Source organism: Clinocottus analis, unplaced genomic scaffold (genome assembly GCF_023055335.1).
Source record: "Clinocottus analis isolate CAN_PGR_092001 unplaced genomic scaffold, fCliAna1.0.p SCAF_18, whole genome shotgun sequence".
In the NCBI taxonomy this organism is placed as follows: Eukaryota; Metazoa; Chordata; class Actinopteri; order Perciformes; family Cottidae; genus Clinocottus; species Clinocottus analis.
The window spans coordinates 14,396,736-14,418,308 of record NW_027175909.1 but is presented as its reverse complement, the minus strand read 5'-3'; the positions used below and the strand labels follow the sequence as shown (position 1 = coordinate 14,418,308).

General features: G+C 43.6%; 1 protein-coding gene across 1 annotated transcript; it reads left to right on the top strand.

Moving 5' to 3' along the window:
• The first annotated feature begins 3,125 nt into the window (after nucleotides 1-3,125).
• On the top strand, nucleotides 3,126-8,130 carry LOC137788669 (inositol monophosphatase 1-like). The gene is made up of 9 exons (XM_068581661.1): nucleotides 3,126-3,755; nucleotides 4,723-4,820; nucleotides 4,951-5,087; nucleotides 5,185-5,289; nucleotides 6,190-6,235; nucleotides 6,321-6,429; nucleotides 6,797-6,905; nucleotides 7,628-7,779; nucleotides 7,915-8,130. Exons 2-9 carry the CDS (start codon nucleotides 4,758-4,760, stop codon nucleotides 8,043-8,045), a joined length of 852 nt encoding a protein of 283 aa, XP_068437762.1. The 5' UTR covers nucleotides 3,126-3,755; nucleotides 4,723-4,757; the 3' UTR covers nucleotides 8,046-8,130.
• The last annotated feature ends 13,443 nt before the right edge of the window (nucleotides 8,131-21,573 follow it).

The window sequence follows — 21,573 nt, the reverse complement described above, 5'->3', positions numbered from 1 at the left end:
CTGAAATTTTTGTAAATAAACAACACATAAGGAAAGGATAAAAAAAAAAAGAAGATTCGTAATGAAATCTGCCAAGACTGCTCCAAGTCACCGTGACAAAACAAAAGCCCATATCTTCTAAAATCTGATATTATCCAGCGCTGCATTGGAGAATAGGAAAAAATCCTCTGGATTCAATCTGCGGCGAGGCTCCTAAACACCTCGCTGACGTCCACGACAGTGGCCCGTGTGTTCGAGTCCGTAAATAGACGTCCTTATTTGCTCTGACCTAGAAAAGCTGTCTGTTCTTTGTTTCATGAAATCCATAAAGTAGAAAAATGCGAAGAAGCAAAAGTGTCTCTTGTGGCGAACAGAGCAGCGAATGAATAGAAAACAGGCCTCTGACACTTCAAAACACTTGAAGAAAACAACGAAAAAACAAAAAGAAGCCCACACTGACTGCTTCCGTCGTGATGTGAGTGGAGAGATAAAAGCATTTCACAGCCATTACACCCATGTAGAAGTCTCTGCTGCCCTTTCAGTCGCTGCTGCAGTTACTGCGCATGCAGAGCGGCCGGCCTGCACCCCCAACCCCACCCTCCTCGGGCGGATGCGCTCTGTGAAATAGCCCCAGAGTTTTGCTCTCCACAGACTGTCGGCCCCAGCTTGTGTTCGCTGATGACTAACAAATGGTTTTAAAAACACTTTACTTGAGCAAACGCAGGTCCTCCACTGCTGGGGCCCCCTCCCATGAAATCAATGGTCCATGTTACTCTGCAGCGGGGGGTTCAGACGTAATCGCCAGTGTTGGGAATGATTTCCAGAGTCGGCCATGCTGAAAGCAAAGTCGACTCCACCTTTTTCTTTTTTTTTTTTTTTTTTACATCAACACCTGCTCGCGTTGCCTGGTTCCCCGTCTTTTTTTTTATGTCCTGGTTGGCGTTCGGGACTACCGGGCATTGTTCTTTGAAAAGTTGGAGACACATGTTTTTCTTCCCACACCACCAGAAATGTTTCCCCGGAGATGCGAGAGAGTCTGGCTCCGAAAGACATTTCAGAACAATGTTCCCTTTCTGTTCGTTTTTTCAGTTTTGTTTCAATACCACAATGTGTGTTTTTTGAGCTTCGCCAACGGCTTCATCTGCCGTCATATTATCATCTATATTTAAACAATATCTATCTCATATTACAGACACATAAGCATTGTGGTTTTATAGGTTGAAGATGTGGTTCGCAGCCTTCGTTCAAAGTACCTGAGAATCTATGACGTCAGTAGTGTCAAACTAGAAGAAAAATAAGAAGAAAATCCTGTGTTTTTACTTTGAAGGGCATTTTTTTTATATCCGTCTATTCAACGATCCTCAATGCTGCGTTTAAATCTCACTTTTTGTTTAATTTATTTTGAGTTTGTAGTAAAAGCTGCTCCTCAAGACGCTCTATTTCTTCCATAGTTCAGTGTTGGTTGGAGTACTCTCAGCTAAAGTTACATAATTTTAATCCTTTTTGAAACTATTTCTCTGTAGTTGGACTTTTTTTTTATATTTCATGTTTGTGGATGAAAGCTTTGTTGAGTCAGCTAAGAAAAAGGCTGAAGTTATAAAATGATTATGTGTGTTGTAGCACCTCGTGTCCTGAAGATGCACTTTGGGGTTTTTAATTAAGTGTCAAAGTTCTTCCTCTTGTGCAACCAGCTGGTTGACAATTTAGTTCTCACAACCTCTGGCTGGATTTTACATAAAAGTTGCTTCAGACCTTCGTGGTCCCCAGAGGATGATCCGCTGGCTCTCCATCAGGTCAACTTTTCAGCTTGTCCACTACTTTATGATCAAATGGGGAGACGACATGTCTGAAGCTCATCTCTCAGGGTGCACCATTGACCTTCAGCGACTCCGGCGTCACGGCGGGCCTCACTTACAGCTGTGAATCCCCGGGAACCGAACATCCGAAGCATCCGTCATCCTGGGATAAATTATGCATCACCGACCTGCCAGCGAGACGGCAGGACTGATGTATTTGTTTTGCTTGTCCTATCACTTCCCTCAGCCTGTCTCCCAACATTTTAGAGAGCGCCCTTATATTTAGTGCACGACGGGGACGAGAGGATGACAACTGCTCTCCTGCTGCTCTCGGTCAAACAAAAACTTTACCACACACTGATCCGTCTGGTTCAACGGAGGTTGTTTTTTACTTATCTCAGCTGCAAAGCTTGCGAGGCGGGTTTTCTGGTGTTTCCCACCAAACACTGTTATCAGACGAGGATCCAGATGAGATGAATCACCTCAAGATCAAATATGACAATCCACGTGCATGAGCGCTCAGCCCGTCGTTGCTAAATACAGTACGACAAACAGCCAAAGCGTTGTATTTCGCCACAGAGCCGAGAGTTATGCAAGGTGTGGCGCTGATGAACGTCGTGTCTGAACGAGCCCCGGGGAAGAAAAAAAAAAACACACACACACTTTGAGTCAAGGGGCCTGCGATCCCTGTGAGACGAGAACATACGTCCAGTCAACACCGCCGGTTGCGTTCATATCAACTACAAAATATCATGAGAAGTATATTTCTGGGCTCTGTAAAGGAGGCGTGCTTTGATGGAAACCAGAAGGTGATGGACATTGGATCCATTCATTGATCGGCGACTCCCAGACCCCCCCTCCCTCCTCTCCTATCACCTTTTAAATGAGACGCATATCGCCACTTTCCTCACATTTCAGGTTGTTTTTTCAAGCCCAATGTGATTATATTGAGACATGCAGCTCGTGTGGATGACTACCTGCAATGTCACTTAGTTTAAAGTAAGTAACTTGAAGATTTTAGAGGATATATATTCTACACAACATGCATTTGAATGAAAGAGATGCACATTTTACTGTATCTGTGGCACCTAATTATTCTGTATTGTATCATTTGCTTCTTGATATCACAATACATCCTGATCCTCTCCCAGAGGAGAATAAATGAGCATCTAAGTCAGCTCGCAGTGAGATGTGATGACGGTTTGATAAACATTTTGACGTATCCATGTAGAGAGAGACACCTCTACATCTGTGCCTCTGCAGTAAATACTTTCATTTAGTTCACTGGGATGTTGTTGTTGCACGGTGAGAGACGGGCATGCACACCCTGCCTCGCGAGGGGGACCTTTCAAAGTGTTTTTTTCCCACAAGTGGAATCCTATGAAAGGACATGAAGGGAAAGCACAATGGCTGCGACAGTGTCAGGAAATATAAAACTGAACAGAAGCGTTTGTTTTTGTGGTGTCGAATCCCCATGTTAAAAACACAGTCAGGAGCTGGAGCGTTCTCTCGTTCTCCGTGTTTTTCATCGCAGGAAATCTGGTTTTATGAGTCTGACGTTAACGCCAAGAGAGTGAACATTCACGCTTCGACATTTAATTACCAGCCATGTCAGCTTTGGCATGTTCATATGTGACAAAAACGTGAGTGCGCGGCGAGGGTGCGCCGTTTTGAAATTCCAAAATTTTCCACTTGCTGACATTGTTGCCCTCGTTGCACTCGCTGCACATCGTGTTGTTGCAGGTCTGTCCACATTGCATGCCGCTTCCTTTGGGGCTTTGGGTTGCAAGAAACACCGGAGGGCGGTGCCAGTACTTTTCCCATACTGTCATACCAGCTTTAAAAAAAAAAAAAAAGAAGAAGAAGAAAAAAAAGTTGCTTCATCGCTCCAATAAGGGAACTTAAGGGTAGGTTTTTCAAAGGAAGGTGCACTAGCATCTTGGAGCTACTTCTGACAGCGTGTCCATCTTTCTCCTGCAGGTAAGCTCCTCTTTCATTATAACAGTGCATGGATGACACCTTTTTTGTATGTGTGTGTGTGTGTCCATAATAAGGTGTGTTGCTATCAAGGATGGCTAATTGTCGAACAACTTTTTGTCGCTTTTGTGTAACTTATCACAAAAACTCTGTTGTTTATACAGCAGCAAGAGATAATGCATATGATGTGTAGTATGATGTGTTTTCTACAACAAAATAAAGATGCATATGTTATATCCAGGTTTTTTTCTTTTAGAAATTTAATAAAGAGTACAATATTTACCTTTGAGATGTAGTAGAGTAGACGTATAAAGGTGCGTAGATGCGAAATACTCAAGAACTGTGAAGTACAAGTATCTCCAATTTGTACTAGTACAATCATGTCCCTTTTATGCAACTTTACACTTCTACCCCACTACATATTACTCATCTTACTTGTCAGAGAGAGCGTAGTTACTTTTCAGGCAGCAATATTAATCCAGAATCATCACCGACAGGGAACTTCTTACAGCACAATGACGACTTTAGACTTAACTTTATTGATACTACCCACTTACTTTTTCTTAAGTAAGATGGAGTCGGCATTCACATGCATGTATTTTTTTTTTCCTTCAGCGGAGAACCTTTTTCTTTTCACTCCCCACCCACCTCCTGCTGTTTCTTAACATTTTACAATCTAAAACATGCAGCCCCCTGGTGGTGATTTAGTAGAATGCAAGACAGGCAGAAACCAGGAAGTGTTGCCCAACTCACTCTACTGTCAAATGAGGGTGTTAAGCATGCAGGATTAGAAGTATTGTATTGTGGGTCCTCAGAGACGGGCGTCACCGTTTACACATTTTACAACATGCTAATAACCTTTTTTTTAAAGCCTTTGATACCTTTGTATTTATTTAAATTTATTCAGTTTATCACTTCTATGCATTTAGGAGTCATAGCTGCACTTTTACAAGCTTTATCTATTTCCCAGGCTCTCGTCAGTAAAAACCGCTACGTACTCACAAGATGGAGGACAAGTGGCAGAATGAGTACGACTTTGCTGTTCAAGTAGCGAGAGCGGCTGGAGCGGTACGTAAGAACCTTCCACGGCTGGAGCTCCTCTGTGGTGTTTCCGACATTGGCTCGGATATCTTGGAAGATATTAGCCTCGTGATCCCGAAAGCATGTGCCAATGATTATTACTATTATTTTTTAAAAGGTAATTAGGAAAGCCGGGGAGGAGGAAATAAAGGTCCAGACTAAGAGCTGCGCTGTAGACCTCGTCACCAAGACTGACGAGAGGGTGGAGAAAATCATCATCGGGTCTCTGAAAGAACATTTCGGAGATGAACACTGGTGAGACACACACACACAAACACACACACCTGAATATGACTCTTTGTACTGTCGGTTTCATTTCTTGATGTGTGTCCCTGGTTCTTCTGTGCCGCAGTTTCATTGGAGAAGAGTCCGTCTCAAGTGGGCAGCCATGCATCTTAACGGACAAACCCACGTGGATCATCGACCCGGTCGACGGCACCACCAACTTTGTTCACGGGTAAGACGTCAGAAGTGTGTGTTGACAATTTGCATGAAAGGTACAGTGTGTAGAAAATGTTGTGTTGCCGTTAGCTTAGAATGATGTCACCTGGAGGCATCTGTAGTCACGTTACTTTGAATCTGCGTTAGCAAGAGCCGCTAAGCGCAAACCTGTACTGCTAACTTCCGTTGCTCCTAAACAACGTTGTTATGATAGAAAATGGCCGCTGGCAATCTGCAACTTCAACCGCCAGACGCACTCCTATGTATCCGCACTTTACCTTTCAATGGATTCCCCGTTACCTGGATCAAACCAAACCAGCCCCGTCTCGTTCCCGGGGTGTCAAATACCGGCGCTTTGTCGCGTCTTCAACCAGAGACTGCTGTTTAAGATCGGCATTCGGGTCCCAAAGTTATATTTGTGACGCTTATTTCGTGTTTTCAGTACGTTATGGTTTGCTGTTTATGTTTTACTGAGTTTTTTTAAGCCCAACCATGGTGTGTTTCCTCGGTTGCCTGCAGTGTGCTTTGTTTAAATTCACAACGTTAGCTAGTTACTCAGCACCAAATATTCACAGAGTGCCCTGACGTCGCTGCACCCTTCCACCGTGTTTCATGAGAACCGGGCCCACACTTAGTCAATACTTAATCCTGTTAACAAAGAGACAAAGAAACCAAACAACAAACAAACAAACACAAAGACTGGAATGGGTTGGGACGCAGCTAGCTATGCTAACTTGCTCTACTTATTTCTTTCACTGACAGACATGGAAGCACAGGCTGGTATTGGTTTTCTGATCTCTGAAAAACAAACAAATAGCTTTATTCCCTATAATCTCCTTCTTCTAAAAATGCCTATTAAAGGATGGAGAGGGTAAGACAAACGTACTGATGTGTGTGACGCTATACTTCTTCACAGATTCCCGTTCGTGGCCGTGTCTATTGCCTTTGCCGTCAATAAGGAGGTACGTCAAGTCAATCAATAGTCATTAAAAGTACTTTATCTGTACTTGTGTATGTGGAACTGAAAGAATTACCTTTTTTTCCCAGCTGGAGTTTGGTGTGGTGTACAGCTGCTTGGAAGACAAAATGTACAAAGCCAGAAAGGGGAAGGGAGCTTTCTGCGACGATGAACAGATTCAGGTGTCCGATGTAAAAGGTAACAGCTTCCGTTTAGCGTCAGCCGACAGTTTGAACTTTACTCGTTTAGCATTTCTGAGTTGGAAATAACACAAAAGGAGCTTTGCACGGACCACAAAAGGTGTGCCATCCTTCGCCTCGCTTTTGAAATGCACCATCTGGAAACAAACCCCACACACAATCACCACTTTCACATCAAGGACCTTCAGAACGTCATAAAATATTCAAGCAGAACCATTAAAAAGGTTACACACATTCAATCTGGGGGACTTTTGACTGCTGTGTGTATCTCTGTGTGCGTGTGTGTGTGCCTGAGCACCTTCACAGGCACAGTCACACCTATAATTTCACATAACAATAACCCCTTTGTCGCGCTGTCGCTGCAGATATCCATAAGTCCATCATCATCTCGGAGCATGGCGTTGACAGGAGCGTCGATAGAGTAACCAAGATCTTCTCCACCATGCAGAAGATCCTCTGCATCCCAGTGCACGGGTGAGTGGTCTTATTTAGAAATGTGTACGTTCTGTGAAACCATCCCAAGCGAGGAGAAACTTGCATTGAGTACAAAAGACCCACCTCGTCGCGTAGCCACATCATAACGTAGACCGCGGGTAAGAAATGGACGCCCTTACGTCACCCGTTGGTTCGCGGACTACGGTTTTTGAAGCCGCTTCTGCGGCAATTTGGTCGCCATCTTGATTTTTCAACGTTCGCCATCTTGGGCAACCAGAAGTGGAACGAGAGGGTGGAGCTAAGAACAGCCGAACCCGGAGTTGGATATTTTACAGGCGCCAAAAATGCTGCAATTAACTGAAAACCTAAAAACACTGCCAAACAGTCGGAAGACAAAAACACAGACAACTCCCAGACGCTACGCTACACTGTGGTAGTGACCTGTCAATCACACATTAGCCCCGCCCTGAGCCAATGTGGCCACGTTAGACAAGCTGAAACGCCAACGGTTGCAAAGCAGCTCCACTCTGGAGGCTAAAGTATTGAAATAATTTGACTTTTTTTCAACATACTAATAAGAAATAACACTGTTTGTATATGTTGCATTTTGCAGGATTATCAAAAGTCAGAGTATCTGTATTTTCTTACATTTTTATATGGCCATGGGACCGCAACTCTAATAATAGTGAGCCTGCTGTTTCCCGCCTTAATTAAGCGGCGGTGTCGCTGACCTGTCAACTCAAACTGCTGTCCCCCGACAGGCTCCGTGGGTCCGGGACCGCCGCCACCAACATGTGCCTGGTGGCGTCGGGGGCGACGGAGGCCTTCTTCGAGATCGGGATCCACTGCTGGGACATCGCCGCTGGAGTGGTTATAGTCAGAGAAGCCGGAGGACTGGTACTGGACGTTGATGGTGCGTATGCTTTCATCTTTTGACCACAGAACATCAAGGGAAAATGCAGCATTAAACGACAAATGATTAAAGGTCGTAAGGTTTTTTTTGTGTGGGTGGAACCCTGCTTGACAAAGGCTTCATGTGACAACACAGGGGGACCGTTCGATTTGATGTCTCAAAGGATGATGTCGGCAAACAACATTACTATTGCTCAGAGGATCATCAAAGAAATTGAAATATTCCCCGTGCCGAGGGACGACGCGCCGGCGCCGAAGAAGAAATGAAGAGGAATCCAAATGCATTTTAAAATGAGTACAAGAGCAACAAGTCCTGTACGCTGTGAATAAAGTTACTATCCCCTAATCGCCACCGATTGTCCTGTGATTTGTACTCTGGGTGGGATTCACCGGCTGCACGTCTTCCAACGAGGTCAGCGATTCAATTGACCTCCAGGTTACGGTTTGAAACCGCCATTTTGCCCCTTTGTGCACACCAGCTCATTGCAATCTGCACAAATATCTTTTGTCTGTAGCTTAAGAATGTTATTGAAATTAATTATGCATGTCTGCAGACGGGTATTGTTGAGTTTTTTTTGGCCCATTGTTCGAACGCGATAGATTGCGTGAGAAGCTGTTCTCCGTCTGATGGTTATTTTGACTGGATTTCTTCCAACCACTGGATTTATCTTTCCTTCCTCAGTCTCGTGTGACGCTAATGTGTAATTATCTGATGGAAATGAGAGGAATTCTGCCGGCGTGATTACTCTCATTAGAGCCAACAGCCTTTAGCGCCGAGTAAAGTCAATGTTGAAGTGACTTTGTAAACACTGGCCCTGTCAAGTGTCATATAAATAACTTACAGTGCACATCACCATATTGCCTGAGAGCCTCTGTTTCAGCATTATTTCTTGTTTACTCTATTTATTACGCTCATATTACCGCTCACCACTAGAGGCCAGTAATGCATCAGCAATTAGTCGGGCCTGTCAAGATGCTCTCATTGTACATTAGTGGTTGAACTTAATATTTCTTTTTAATTACTATCCTATTATATGGTGAGCTGTGCTTTAGTAGACAGACGTCCCTTCACGCTCCATCAACACCTTTTTTTTCTCTCGAGCCAAACAATAAAAGGAGGGGAAAAATAAATGACCCCACTCACGAGATGAGGGGCCCTTTCTCATTTCAGCGCTTTCTTTTCACCCCCCACCCCCGTCGATCTGCTCATGAACAGCCGGCTATGAGACAGGTCGCGAGTGAAGAAGGCAAAGGTGGAGGAGCCGGCCGAGAGCGAGAGCTAACAGCGACGGCGAGCGTAGCTGCAGCAGCAGCAACACAAACAGCAGGAACAACAACAGCAGCAGCAGCAGTAACAGCAGGAGGTTGGGGGTGAGGGGGGGAAGTGGGGGGGGGATGAGGAGTGTTTGAACTGGTGCCTTTGAAACATAAATAACCGCAATTTCTTTGTATAATTATGCTACTATACATCTGCCACTGCTGTGGTGTGTGATGTGTGTGATGCTCTAATAGAGATGTTGTTTGTCTGCCTTTTCAAATGCCAAGCATCTTAATTCCACACTACTTTGAGCATCAGATGTGAAATATGGAGCTTTTATTTGTATTTTTTTATTACCATGTAAATTGAATGGTGTGTGTGTGTGTGTGTGTGTGTGTGTGTGTGTGTGTGTGTGGAGGGGAGGTGGAGGGGGGGCTGCAGATAATAGTTGCAAATACAGTACTTCTTAACATTTGCTTGAACTTGCCCATGGGTACCAGATGGCTGGATTCTGCCTTGTAGGACAATATAGTAAATGCCACGGAGGTCAGACGACCACACGCATGCTCATAAAAGTCAATTCAGCATATTTACTTGAAGCTAACAGATTTTTTTTTTGCTCAATCCAGGCACATTTGAACATTTGATAATAGCAGGACTGAATGCATAACTATTTCACGCAGTGTGTCGGCTCAACGGAGGAAATCTTACGAAGTGAATTTATTTACGTAGTAAATAAGAAAATTTAACGTGCAACAATTAGAGTAAATCAAGTATTGTAACCGCTGAATCATTTCATTGTAAAAGGAGATTAAATGAGACTTTAATTTAATAACATTAAATGGCTTCTTAAAATGAAACCGATGCTTTTATTTGTCTTACTAAATATTATTCTCTCATATTTTGTCTATTAAATTCCTCATTTCAACCCTAAATGGGTATTTAGAAGTGGTGTAGAATGAAAGAACGGTTTATAACACCACATTTTAGTTGTATATGTATATACGTGATGAATTATTTTGATATAATAATTATTTTTCATGAAAAGCCATCCTCTGACAAAAGCCCTGCCATGGCGCTGAAAGCTCCGAGAGGAACGCAGCAAGCGTTTTTTGCGTAAACTACAATTTCCGAGATCAAGAATGAAACATATTAGGAGGCAGTTAATAAGTGTTGTACAACACGTGTTAATGATCTGTTTATTAATAAATCTAATTGTGGGTGTTATCGAGCGTTCATTAGGTGTTCATTCACACTCCCCCGACTAATCTATTAATACACGCTACGTGTGTGCACAGCTCCACCTGCTGGCAGTACAACAAAGTGGTACTGAATTATTTAGAAATTCATATAATTCTGGATTAATGCATGACATAAAAATCCCCGATATCTGCTGGCGGCTATTTATCACAACACCAGGCGTGAGGCGACTAAAGAGCAGTGACCCGACCCGAAGGACCCGTCCAACACCAAGCCCAAGACCTTTACAAGTGCACGCGCAAAACAAAAGTCCGAACACAATGGGGCCATGAAGCACGTCAGACAAAGTGGTGAACAGTGATCGCTAAATGCTTCGGCCGCAGTTAATTTCCATTGTCATGTTCGCGTTATTATTCCGATCATTTTCTCACTTGTTGGAGCTTTTCTCTCTCTCTCTGGCAGACGTTATCAGAGGCTGGCGTAAAAGTCAATAGCCAATTGTCCTTTGGCCAAATACTGTAACAGGTACAATTTCGACCAAATTAAGCCAAGTGGGTCATTTATTGGGGTGTTGATTGGCCGTCTGAAGGCGCCGTTAGCTGGTCTTGGACTCGTGTTATCAGATGATTTTCTGGTATTTTCAAGGCCCCGTCGGATTCAATCAAAATCCTGCACATGCGGCAGAGCTGTTTGAGTCGGCCCGGGTCGTCGAGCCGTTGTGTCGGGAGGCGACGGTGTGGAACTACTTTAATATTAATGCATTTTAGCGGAGTGGGTTCCCTGAGTCTTGGAGGATGCCGCATCGGCCTGAACGCTCCCAGAGGAAGGGAGGCGGCGCAGAGGAGCTTACGAAGCTGGAACGTGCCTCTGTGTAAGGAAAGCTGGGACAATCGAAAGTACGGCATGAAATATTACATCAAAAGCCATTGTATTGATGTAGCTGCTGACTAATATTTTGCCGATCGACTAATTGACTGAGCGGCCAAGTGGTTGTTGTTTTTTTTCCGACGGTGCTCTTTATGCACCGGAGTCGCAGCTGCCACTGCATGCATCATCGTGACAAGAGAAGAGGCACCAGGTTGACACGTCCTCCATCATTTTCCGTTTAAGTGCCTTTACAAAAGGGAAAATGTGCAGACGTGTCTACAGAGGAGGGAAGAATTTAGAAACGCCGGCTGGAGCAAGACCAAGAAGTTACTGTTGAAACTTAAGAGAGCTGACATCTGGAGACGACTACCGGCTGGCCGCGGCTCTTATCCGCACTGCGAGTCGAGCGAGTATAATAAGTGCAGCAGTAAGTTTCGGGCCGGAGATTTTCTGTCCGGCGTTTTTCGAGCTTCTTCTCTCGTTCCCGCGGAAAAAAAGGAGGAAGCGACCGTCTAATCTGTAGAAACGATATTTGATGTAAGGGCTTGATTATAATGCATGTTATTCAGCAATCAATAATGCAGAGTATATATCGTATGTATGTTTGACTCTGGAATCAATAGCGCTGGGAGTTTAAGGGAGCGAATAAACGGTGTGAGATAGCACTGCTGCCTCATGATTTCGCCGAGTTAATGTCTAAGTGTGTCAGTAAGTGTAATGAAATTGAACACAGGACCATCAGAAGCACAAGAGCCCCCCAGATATCCACTAAGAGTCCATCTTTTCTGGTTCAATAGAGCCAGAAAACAAAAGCGGGCTGCAGAAGATTGAGTCAGCGAGTCCTGTGGGTCCGGCACATAAAATCCACAGTAAACAACAATAACCATAATCAAAATGGAAAAGACCGTAACCCTTTAATTTGTGCTAGTTAGCATCAGCTGTCATCGTTAGCCCCGCGGTTGCTGCGAGTGCAGGACAACATCACAGTAATATAAAGTACAGTTCAGGTCCCTCGTGGTGATTGGAAGAGATTATAATACACACAATAAACTCTATTTCCATTTCTGCTTCAACCAGGCCTTTTTTTTATTTATCCTGCTGCGTTTTGTCAGTTAAAGTCATGTTATGCAAAACATCTGAAGCAAAGCCAAAGAAATTAGCTTGTCCTGGCCAGCAGCCATATTGACTCAGGGGGCTCCCGGTCCCAGTTGTTTTTGAAGCTCTACTGTATAACGCACACACAAACACACACACACACAAAGAGATGCATTTCAGCAAAGCATGTGCTGAACCGATGCTCGCAGCAATCCTCGAGGAAATGAGGGCGAACGGTCCGGACACCGTCGTGAAATCTTAAACCGAGAGCTTCGAGAGACGCAACGTGTGAGCGGTGTCTATCAAAAGCTGCTCAAAAGTGGGAAATCAATAGAGATATTAACAGCACACTCGCACACAGATATAGACAAAATCAATAGTGATAATCCTAAGTAATAGCGCTCGAAGCCTTTCTTACATTTATTTTAACGGATTTCTTCTGTCCCTTTGAGGTTTCCCTGACATAGTAATTGCTCGCCTAAGTGCTCTATTTTCTCTATTAATCTTCTTTGTCTTCGCCGTCCGTCATTATCGATCTACTAAACACACACTTTATCTTTACTTTTTTTTTTTTAATACCAGGGATTTAATTACATCTGCTGATGCTGGACTTTTCACCAGCGCGTGCACATTTCCTCCTCAATAACCACTTGCCACCTGTCCTCATGTGTTACACTCCTAAGTAGTTTTGGAGTGTGAGTGTGTGCACGTCCCAGTAGATTAGCCTCCTCCGGCGCGATGCCCTGTAATGCGCCGGTCCATCGCCGCTGGTTTTCTCCGTGTCGTTCAACGTGTTTGCGACGTGGAGACGAGGAATCAATACCCTCGCCCGGCGCTCGTGTAGGCGTTAGTAATTAGCAGTTGCAAACCTCACACCGGTGGCAGATGGATCAAACTATGGAGGGGGGGAAGGTTTCCTATTAGTTGCTAATTTGACAAATAACCACGCTGAATGTAGCAGCCTCACCTTGCACTTTGGCACTTTTAATTGACAGGAGTGGCAGAGCTCATGAAAGTTTCAAACTCTTAATTGGAGAGCGAACGGAGACATCTGGCGATTATGAGATGTATGTTGTGTAAGTGTAGCCAAGCTGTATATTTATATCTATATCTATTTATAGATATAGATATAGATCTTATTTCAAAAAAACAACAACAAACAAACAGGCATTACAAGTTGATCAAGACAATATTCACACTTTGATTCAGCTGTAGTGCTTGAACATGACATATTGTGATCAACACGTTTTAAGCTAGTCGCCAGTGGAGGAATAATCCGGCACAATTTACCCCAAAATGACGAGGTGTCGTTTTTACGCTCCGTTTTATGTACTGATTAAACACAAGAGATCATATGTTTTGAGTAGTGAGCTTTAAAGTTACTGGAAGGAGTTTTCTTTTTCTTTCGGTCAAAGCAGGGCTAGCTGTTTCCCTCTGTTTCCAGTCATTGTGCTAAGCTAGGCTAACCTGCTGCTGGTGCTGTTTTACGCTCTTAAGTTACATTTCTTCGCAAGTTCTGGCAAGTAATAGCCTTCATTCCTAAGAACAAGGATAGACGGGCGAGTTTCACATGAAAGTTTTCTTTTTCTGGCCATTTTGAATCTAATCAAACCCACAAATGTGACGCTCCAGATACTCAACTAGCTCAAAGGAAGGCCACTTTTATAGCTTCTCTCACCAGCAGAACTGTTTTCAGCTGTGTGACATCACTGCACAAGGGTTTTCAAGGGTTTTCTACTGATCCATTAGTCTTCTAAGGCGATTAGCAAACACACTGTACCATTATAGGACACTGGAGTGATGCTGCTGGAAATGGGCCTCTATACACTGTGTAGATGTTTCATTAAACCAGACGTTTCCACCTAGAATAACTGTGCTTTTCTTTAAAAAATAAAGACATTTCTGTGTGACCCCAAACTTTTAATATATATATATATATATATATATATATATATATATATATATACAAATATGAATATTTCAACTAGCGCGAATGAGGCGATTTTTGTGTTTCTACTCGCGCGAAAATCGCAGCATTAGCCCCCTACGTTTAAGACAATCGATAGTTGTTACCTCCCTTCAACAGACCTCCAATTTCAAAATGAGACAGTCATCCCGAGATGTTTCTGGGAATAATAATAACAATAATCAACAACAACACGATGATGCATCGGGTCTGCAAATGGATTCGAGCTTCATTATTTAAACCACATCCTCAATTTGGCTCTTTTTTTTCCGTTTGGCTTCCGACAAACAACACAGCGTTTGGTGGCCGACATTAAACATCGAAACAAATTCCAAAAATGCTGAAAAAAGCGAGACGTCTGGTGAAAATCTCTCAGAGGAATGTCAAGCAGCCGCTCATCCGTCGGGCTCTCGCGTGGCGGCGGGCGGCCCCGCGAAGCCACCGGCGAGAACCGCGTGTGTCACCCGTGTGACTAGAAACAGTCACCACTCCTGCCCGAATCCGGAGCGAAGGGTGTTATTACGCACGGGGAGTGACCACGGCCAAGGCAGCGGGGGCGAGGGCCGGGCGGGTGTGGAGGGGGGGAGACGACCCCGAAAGGCAAAAAGCGTCCACGACGCATTTGAATAATCTACTGCACCGACTCGTGCATTTGCATATCTGGGCCCTTCCAAGTCGCTGGGGCGCTATGATTCACTTCCCCGTCTGCCAGGCTGTGTTGTTACTAGTACGAAGCAGGATGGATATTAAGCTTGTTTGAACGCGAGTCCCCTCATGAATCTTTTACGCCGCCGTGTAATAAGAAAAAAAAGAGAAAATGGAAAGCGACGCCATCAGACAGTAGAATGACTTTGCTGTTTCATTCCTGAGACATCAGCGACTGCGAGTCGGGGAGGGGGGAAGTTTCGTCCACAAGGAGTTACCTGACAGGGCTCTAAATTGTGAAGAAGACTGATACGAGTGTGAATTTAACAATTGCCAGTTAGAGTGTAAAGAGCGGTTGTGTGTGTGTGTGTGTGTGTGTGTGTGTGCAGTGAAGCAGCCCCTCCGTGCTCCCTGCCTCTTCCCCACCTCTCATGGATCCTGTAATGGATACAGCCTCTGAAGGATTTGAGGATGGTCCGGGCTGCTCACCTGTTAAAATGGAGCTAGCGCACGAGTCCACCCTCTGGATAAAAAGAACGTAGACAAAGCGTGACGTCTCCGCTGCAAGCAAATGATCCGTGGGGGAGTCCGCGGGGATATTGTGTCTGCGCACGCACAATAAAAAAAATAAATTAAATCAGCGCTCTGACCTTTTTCCTGCGATGTTTTGACAGGCCTCTGCTGTATACTCGACACGTTTCCTAAGTGAATGTGGAGTGCCGGAGCGCCGATATCCGCCAGCGCGCCGCGGCGAATCAACGGGAACGCGGCGGTGGAACGCTGTGCAGTCATGCTCTCGCCGCCGTGAGGTTATTGTGAGGATTGTCTCGGAAAGAAAAAGACGGGAGCACAGAGGAGCTACGGGAATGAAAGATGTTATGTCTGCCAGTTTGTCACAAAGGCGGCGTGCTCCTGTGTGATAGACTGGCAGACCGTGCTAGCTCAGCATCCTCTGGGACGACCGGGCGACTGTTATAGTTTGTTTTTTTATGAGAAGCCCCTCTCATTTTCCGAAGCACAGACACGGAAAGAGAGGAGGAGGAGGAGGAGGAGGAGGATGAGAGGGAGAGAAGCCACGGTTTCGGCGTCTTGGAGCAGACATGCTTAAGTCTCGTTAGGCTGCTCGTGTCTGTTCGGGTTTACGGCCCGTGTCGAGCAGAGAGTCCACAATCGACTGTCATGACACGGATGATAACAAAAAAAAAACATGTTTTTATACTGGGTGGATTCTCTTAGCGGCGTTTGAGTAAACTTTTTGTGTATAATGACATCGGCACGGCGCTGGAGGTGAGAATGAGAGCCGGACAGGCCTCCGAATTCTGGTTCGGCGCTGTGGGAAGTCAAATCAATTTACTTTTTACTTTTACAGCTCGGACTCGCAACTCGGTCCCAGAGGGGTTTGCAATCTGTGCAGAACACTGTCTCTTCCTCAGATCCTTGATTCGGATGAGGAAAAGCTCCCTGAAAGCCATGAAATAAGAGAGTATAGTCAGAAGTATGAGGTAGAGGTACATCGTTACGATATATATATATAACCAAGAGCTGCAAGTTAGCGATGCAGCAGAGCATAAAGATCACGGATCGGAGTCCTGGATCGGATCGGGATACTAATAAGAGATCCCTGATTATGTTTTTATGATCCATATTGTCTTTTTTCCCACCGTCTCAAACATTATTTAAGCCTTTTAACTTTGTTATTGTCGTTTATAGTGTTTCTTCAGAAAGGCACTCAGTTCAAATGATTCGAAATTAAAAGATATTATTTTGATTGATGTAAAAAAAATCTTGTCTTCCGTAGTTTTAATAGTGTATCATAAGTCTATAAACAGGTCATATCTCAAATAACTGTCATAATCCAAGTTTCTCACCGCGGTAACTACATTTTACGAGATAACACGTGAACACATCATGATAACGTTATCATTTACAGTAAAGGCCAGAATAACGGTTTCAATATGTGTGTGTGTGTGTGTGTGCCCCACGAGTTCCTCCTATCCTGAAGCTAACGTCATGTGGACAGCACACACACACACACACACACACACATATATGCGATAGTGGAACATCTCATTCTAAATCCACTGGCAGTAATCTGCTGCTATAATAGCCTCCACTATCACTATTTCATAACCTGGCTGCAGGGATTTACTCCCATCCGGCCGTAAGAGCATTAGTGAGGTCGGTCACAGAGGTTGAAGGTGTCCGATGAGGTCCGACGTTCCGGTTCATCCCAAACGTGTTTGATGGGGTTGCGGGTCGGGGCTCTGAGCGGGCCGCTCCACTCCTGCACACATAATTGGGAAAAAAACACAACTTGTGTGTGAGCTCGAGTTGCATTCTGGGTGTCTTGTTGCAAGAAGAAAGGTCCGTCTCCCTCCAAAAAACACACTTTTATCTAAACTATCGTATTTTCTGTATCATTAAAAGGTTTCCACACAAAGCCCACATGACTCACGATTCACAGGTTTCAAGGTGACGCACTCATGAAGGTTGGTGTGAAAAAAAATGATGATAACCTTATTAAATATAATGTAGGATCCAATTCAAAATAAATATAAACATATGTCATACGCAACTTATGAATGTACAAATGTGTGCACTGGCTTAATGTACAGATGTGCAATTTTTCAGTGTGTAGAAATAAAAAAATATACAATTGTCAGAGTCATAAGAGACAATATATAATGACATGTGGTACCTGCTCGAGTGCAAATACACAAATGTAGCCGTGTACTTGCAATGTACACAGGTACAATGGTAAACCCAGCGTGTACATAGTCAAAATGTAGCATGTGTACAGTTATTTCTTATCCTTTTGCACAGTTTTAGGTGTCTAAAGTAGTGTTTGTATGCGTGTATAGTTTTAAATACCTCTTAAATAAGAATCTATATGGATCTCACATGATTGAAATTCAAATTTCTGCTTCCAGCCTGGAGCTACATCCTGATCTGATCTCTGCTCTGCAAGTTAAAATAATTGCATGTGTCAAAATGCGCAGAATAAAATCTTTAGGTCTTGAACATTGTGTTTTTTTTGTTTTTTTTTGACTCTGATGTGTTTTTCCCAGCCGCAAAATAAACTTATAGAGAAACAAATAATTAAAGAAATAACATGAAAAACAGCGAAAGAAAAAAAAACCAAAACACTGATATATCTTTTAAAGCTGTTCACACACACATCGCCCACACAACACATCTCGCTATCGCGGCTCCAGTATTTGGCAGCAAAGCATGATGGGAGCGGAGTAAGAGTCCAGGGGGTGCATGGGGGTCAACCGGAGAGCCAACAGAAAGCAGGATGGCGCCCCGCTAAATAGCTAAATTAACTCTGTGTCCTGCTTCTGTTGCTTGGATACTGCGTGATTCAAATTAACAGTTTTTGGGATTCACACGCTCTCCCGCTAACCTGCGTCTCTCACGGTCCATACGAGCCTCAACCGCCGCCGCGATGGACGCTGAACTGAAGACAACAAATAAATAAATAATAGCCGAAATTGCAGAACCAGAACGTGACTTTTGTAGGCGGATCGGATTTTAATGGTCGCGGCCCAACAACCTCTAGATTCCTCGCTTATTGCTTGCCACCATTTAGCGTTATTTCTTTTTCTTTCTTTTTAGTGTGCAAACAATAAACTCCTTTCTATATTTCTTGGAAGCCCGCATGCTACTCCTCCACTCCTGGGACCTGAGCTCTTTTAGCGATTAGGATAGCTGAACTCTCACAGAGTCGGCTCTTTGAATTAAGTCCCGCTCCCCTCGGCAGCGGGCCTCTCACCAGGCTGCTCTTGCGGGCTAATTGGCCTCCGGGTTGACGTGCGGTGTTTACCAGCGGCCCCTCCGGGAACCGGATGAACCGGTGGAGGGGACGGAGGACGGAGGGGGGTGCAGGCGGGCTTCCCCCACCCCGCCAAACAGCCATGCGGCTCCCGGCACGGACGAGCAGTCCTTGTAACCATCCCCCGCGGTGCCTGGTCGGGCCCCAGCGATGGCTTTCAGACAGAAGTGCAGATGGGAATTATTCTGTGTTCACGTCAGGTGACTTGAAGCATCGTACGTATCAGAAAAAACAAACTCTGGACCAGTGATTGCAGACATGAATTATGTAAAAGCGTGTTTTTACTTTACGTTCTGAGCGGTAGCTTCAGCGTGGAGGAGAGGAGGGGACTGAAGACAACAAAGAGATGTAGAAACAAAAAGTACCAGGCCTGCGTTTCATTGTCTGGCACACTTCATGTACAAAGCAGTCAAAGAGCGAATAATGTGTTTAAAAACATTAAATACAAAAGACTGTAGCGCTAGCTAGCTAGCTTGCGCTATGGTCAAAAGGTCAAGTCAAAATCAGCTTCACTGTCAATTCTTACACACGTGCAAACATACAGAAGTATTGAAAAATTGTTATGAATAATAATAATAGCATGCAAATAGATAAAAAAGAACATTGAGACAACATATATTAATAAAAACTACCAGTATTATAGCAGCACTCAGACTTAGGAGTCTAAAAGAGGTCGTAGCAGCTTTCTAAGATATGTAAAACTTCATAAAAATGTATTCCCCAGTCCACATTTGGATTGTACACATTAGTAATATTTACTCTTGTCTCATAGCTTCTGAAATGTCGCGCTTCTTGTGTAAAGGAGCTAAATGTAGGAGGTGCAACAGCGCTAATGAGCATTACACGCTTCCTGTAGTTTTGGACTCACTGTCAGCACCGTTTGCTGTTGGTCAACGTCTTCATGACCAAAAACGGAAAAAGATTAAGCAGATTTACTTCACTCTGTGGGCGAAGCCAGCGATTGGAGGGATTACATGGAAATTAAGAGATTTTGACGCTAAATCCATTTTAAATACCGGCCTGGAACATTATTAACATTCATGCGAAACAAATCCCAGCGTTAGAAACTGTTTAAAAATTGAAATTATATCAGAAGAACACATTAAAGATATAGAGTGAGCTTCATGACAGTTAACGATGAGTGCTTTGGCTTTCATCAACGGTTTTCTGTACAACATCTTTCAATAAGTTTAAATGCAAATGATTGCTTTTTGTCAATTTCAAGTTTCACATTAGAAAAACTACTTCTCTGGGGTCAGATCAGTGTACATATTAATCAATGTCACAATTTTCTTTTGTGATTTATAAATTAAATCACAAAATACATCCACTAAAAAGATTCACAAAAATATTTCTGACGCACAAACGACTCAGACTTTCAAATCCTTCTCAACACGAAGATTTATGGATTTCTATTGCATTCATTCAAAACAATAACACCTTTATCGATGTGTGTTTAGTTTATATTTCTATCTAATGACAAGTCATTTTGGGTGCATTGAAGTTTTTGAGAGTCATTTATACATAAATCACAAAAACATTTGTGAATCCGTCTGCGTGCTTTCATTAGATAGATGGATGGATGGATGGATGAATGGATGGATGGATGGATGGATAATTACTTTATTGATCCCCTAAGGAAAATTCAGGATCCAAATAGCTCAAGACATCACACAACATAATGTAGACGTACACTCACTACACACACGATTAAAAAGGATTGTCAAAAAAAATAAAAAACACACATTATTTGAAGTTGAAGACGGACGAGCTACTGGAAAGCTGCCACTCACTCGGGCGCCACACCACGCATGTATTTTAGTTCTGAGACGACGCGCTCGTCTCAACATGTCGGTGTAGACTTTCATTGAACCCTCTGTGCTCTGATTCATATTTTCTGTTTATTTGCCAACTTTCTCATGGGGCGCGGAAATCTTAATCTGTTACATTATGCTCTCTTCTCTCTCTCTCTTTTCTCTCTCTCTCTCTCTCTCTCTCTCCAAACGGGCTTTGAGCGTCGCTATTAGTTGTTATGAATGGCTCGCTTTGATGGAGAGTTGTTGCCTCCAAAAAGTGCTGTGGAGTCATATTGCCCGTAAATGAAGCAGACACTCTCGGTTTCAAACAGGCATTTGTTTCAATTATCCAGATCGAGCGAGAAGCTGTGCAACTGCTTTCCTTGAATCGGTCTCTGATTCAGCGAGAAGCCAGATGGAGAGAGAGAGAGAGAGAGAGAGAAATACCATGCATGTGCTCAAGGTGTATGGCATTCACAGTGGCTGAGACAAATCAATTACAGATGAACGCCATGTGCAGAAGAAGAATGCAAAGACGTTTTTTTTAATAGTTTTGGAGTCAAAAACAAATAATCACAGCTCGAATATGTGAAATACCCAAAAACTTTTCCCCCTGTTCCAGTATATATATATATATATATATATATATATATATATATATATATATATATATATATATATATATATATATATATATATATATATAAATTCTCTCAAACATTTCCTGATTAGTAGAACTCCGCGTAGGAGAAAGTCTGCAAATTAAGGGGGAACATGCGCCTCCGTCCTGTGGGATTTGTACCATTATTCAGTAAATCCTGGATTATGATATTTCACAGACAGCAAGAACTGCACATCCTTAACAGGAATAGCACCCTAATTTCAAATTAAAAGTACGAGAGCAAGATTCGGATGAATAAGGGCCGAGAAACCGTCCGCCTCAGAATGCACAATCTGAGCCTTTCTTGCCTTGTTTGTGTCACAAGTGAGTCCACTTTCTTGCTGCTAATACCCAATTAGGGAGATGATTATTGATTGGGGTGTTGAAAGTTGACTGCTAATCTCCCCTCTCTCAGGTTGAGGCAATCAATAGGTGAGTGTAATGAGCAACCTGGTTTCTCAGTGCTAATACA

What these genes read in the sequence shown, in the direction of transcription:
- LOC137788669 (XM_068581661.1), top strand. Translation starts at nt 4,758, where the DNA reads ATGGAGGACAAGTGGCAGAATGAGTACGACTTTGCTGTTCAAGTAGCG. An exon ending in CATTTCGGAGATGAACACTG is followed by an intron (nt 5,088 to 5,184) that starts GTGAGACACACA and finishes TCTGTGCCGCAG; the next exon opens with TTTCATTGGAGAAGAGTCCG. An exon ending in ACTGGTACTGGACGTTGATG is followed by an intron (nt 7,780 to 7,914) that starts GTGCGTATGCTT and finishes GTGACAACACAG; the next exon opens with GGGGACCGTTCGATTTGATG.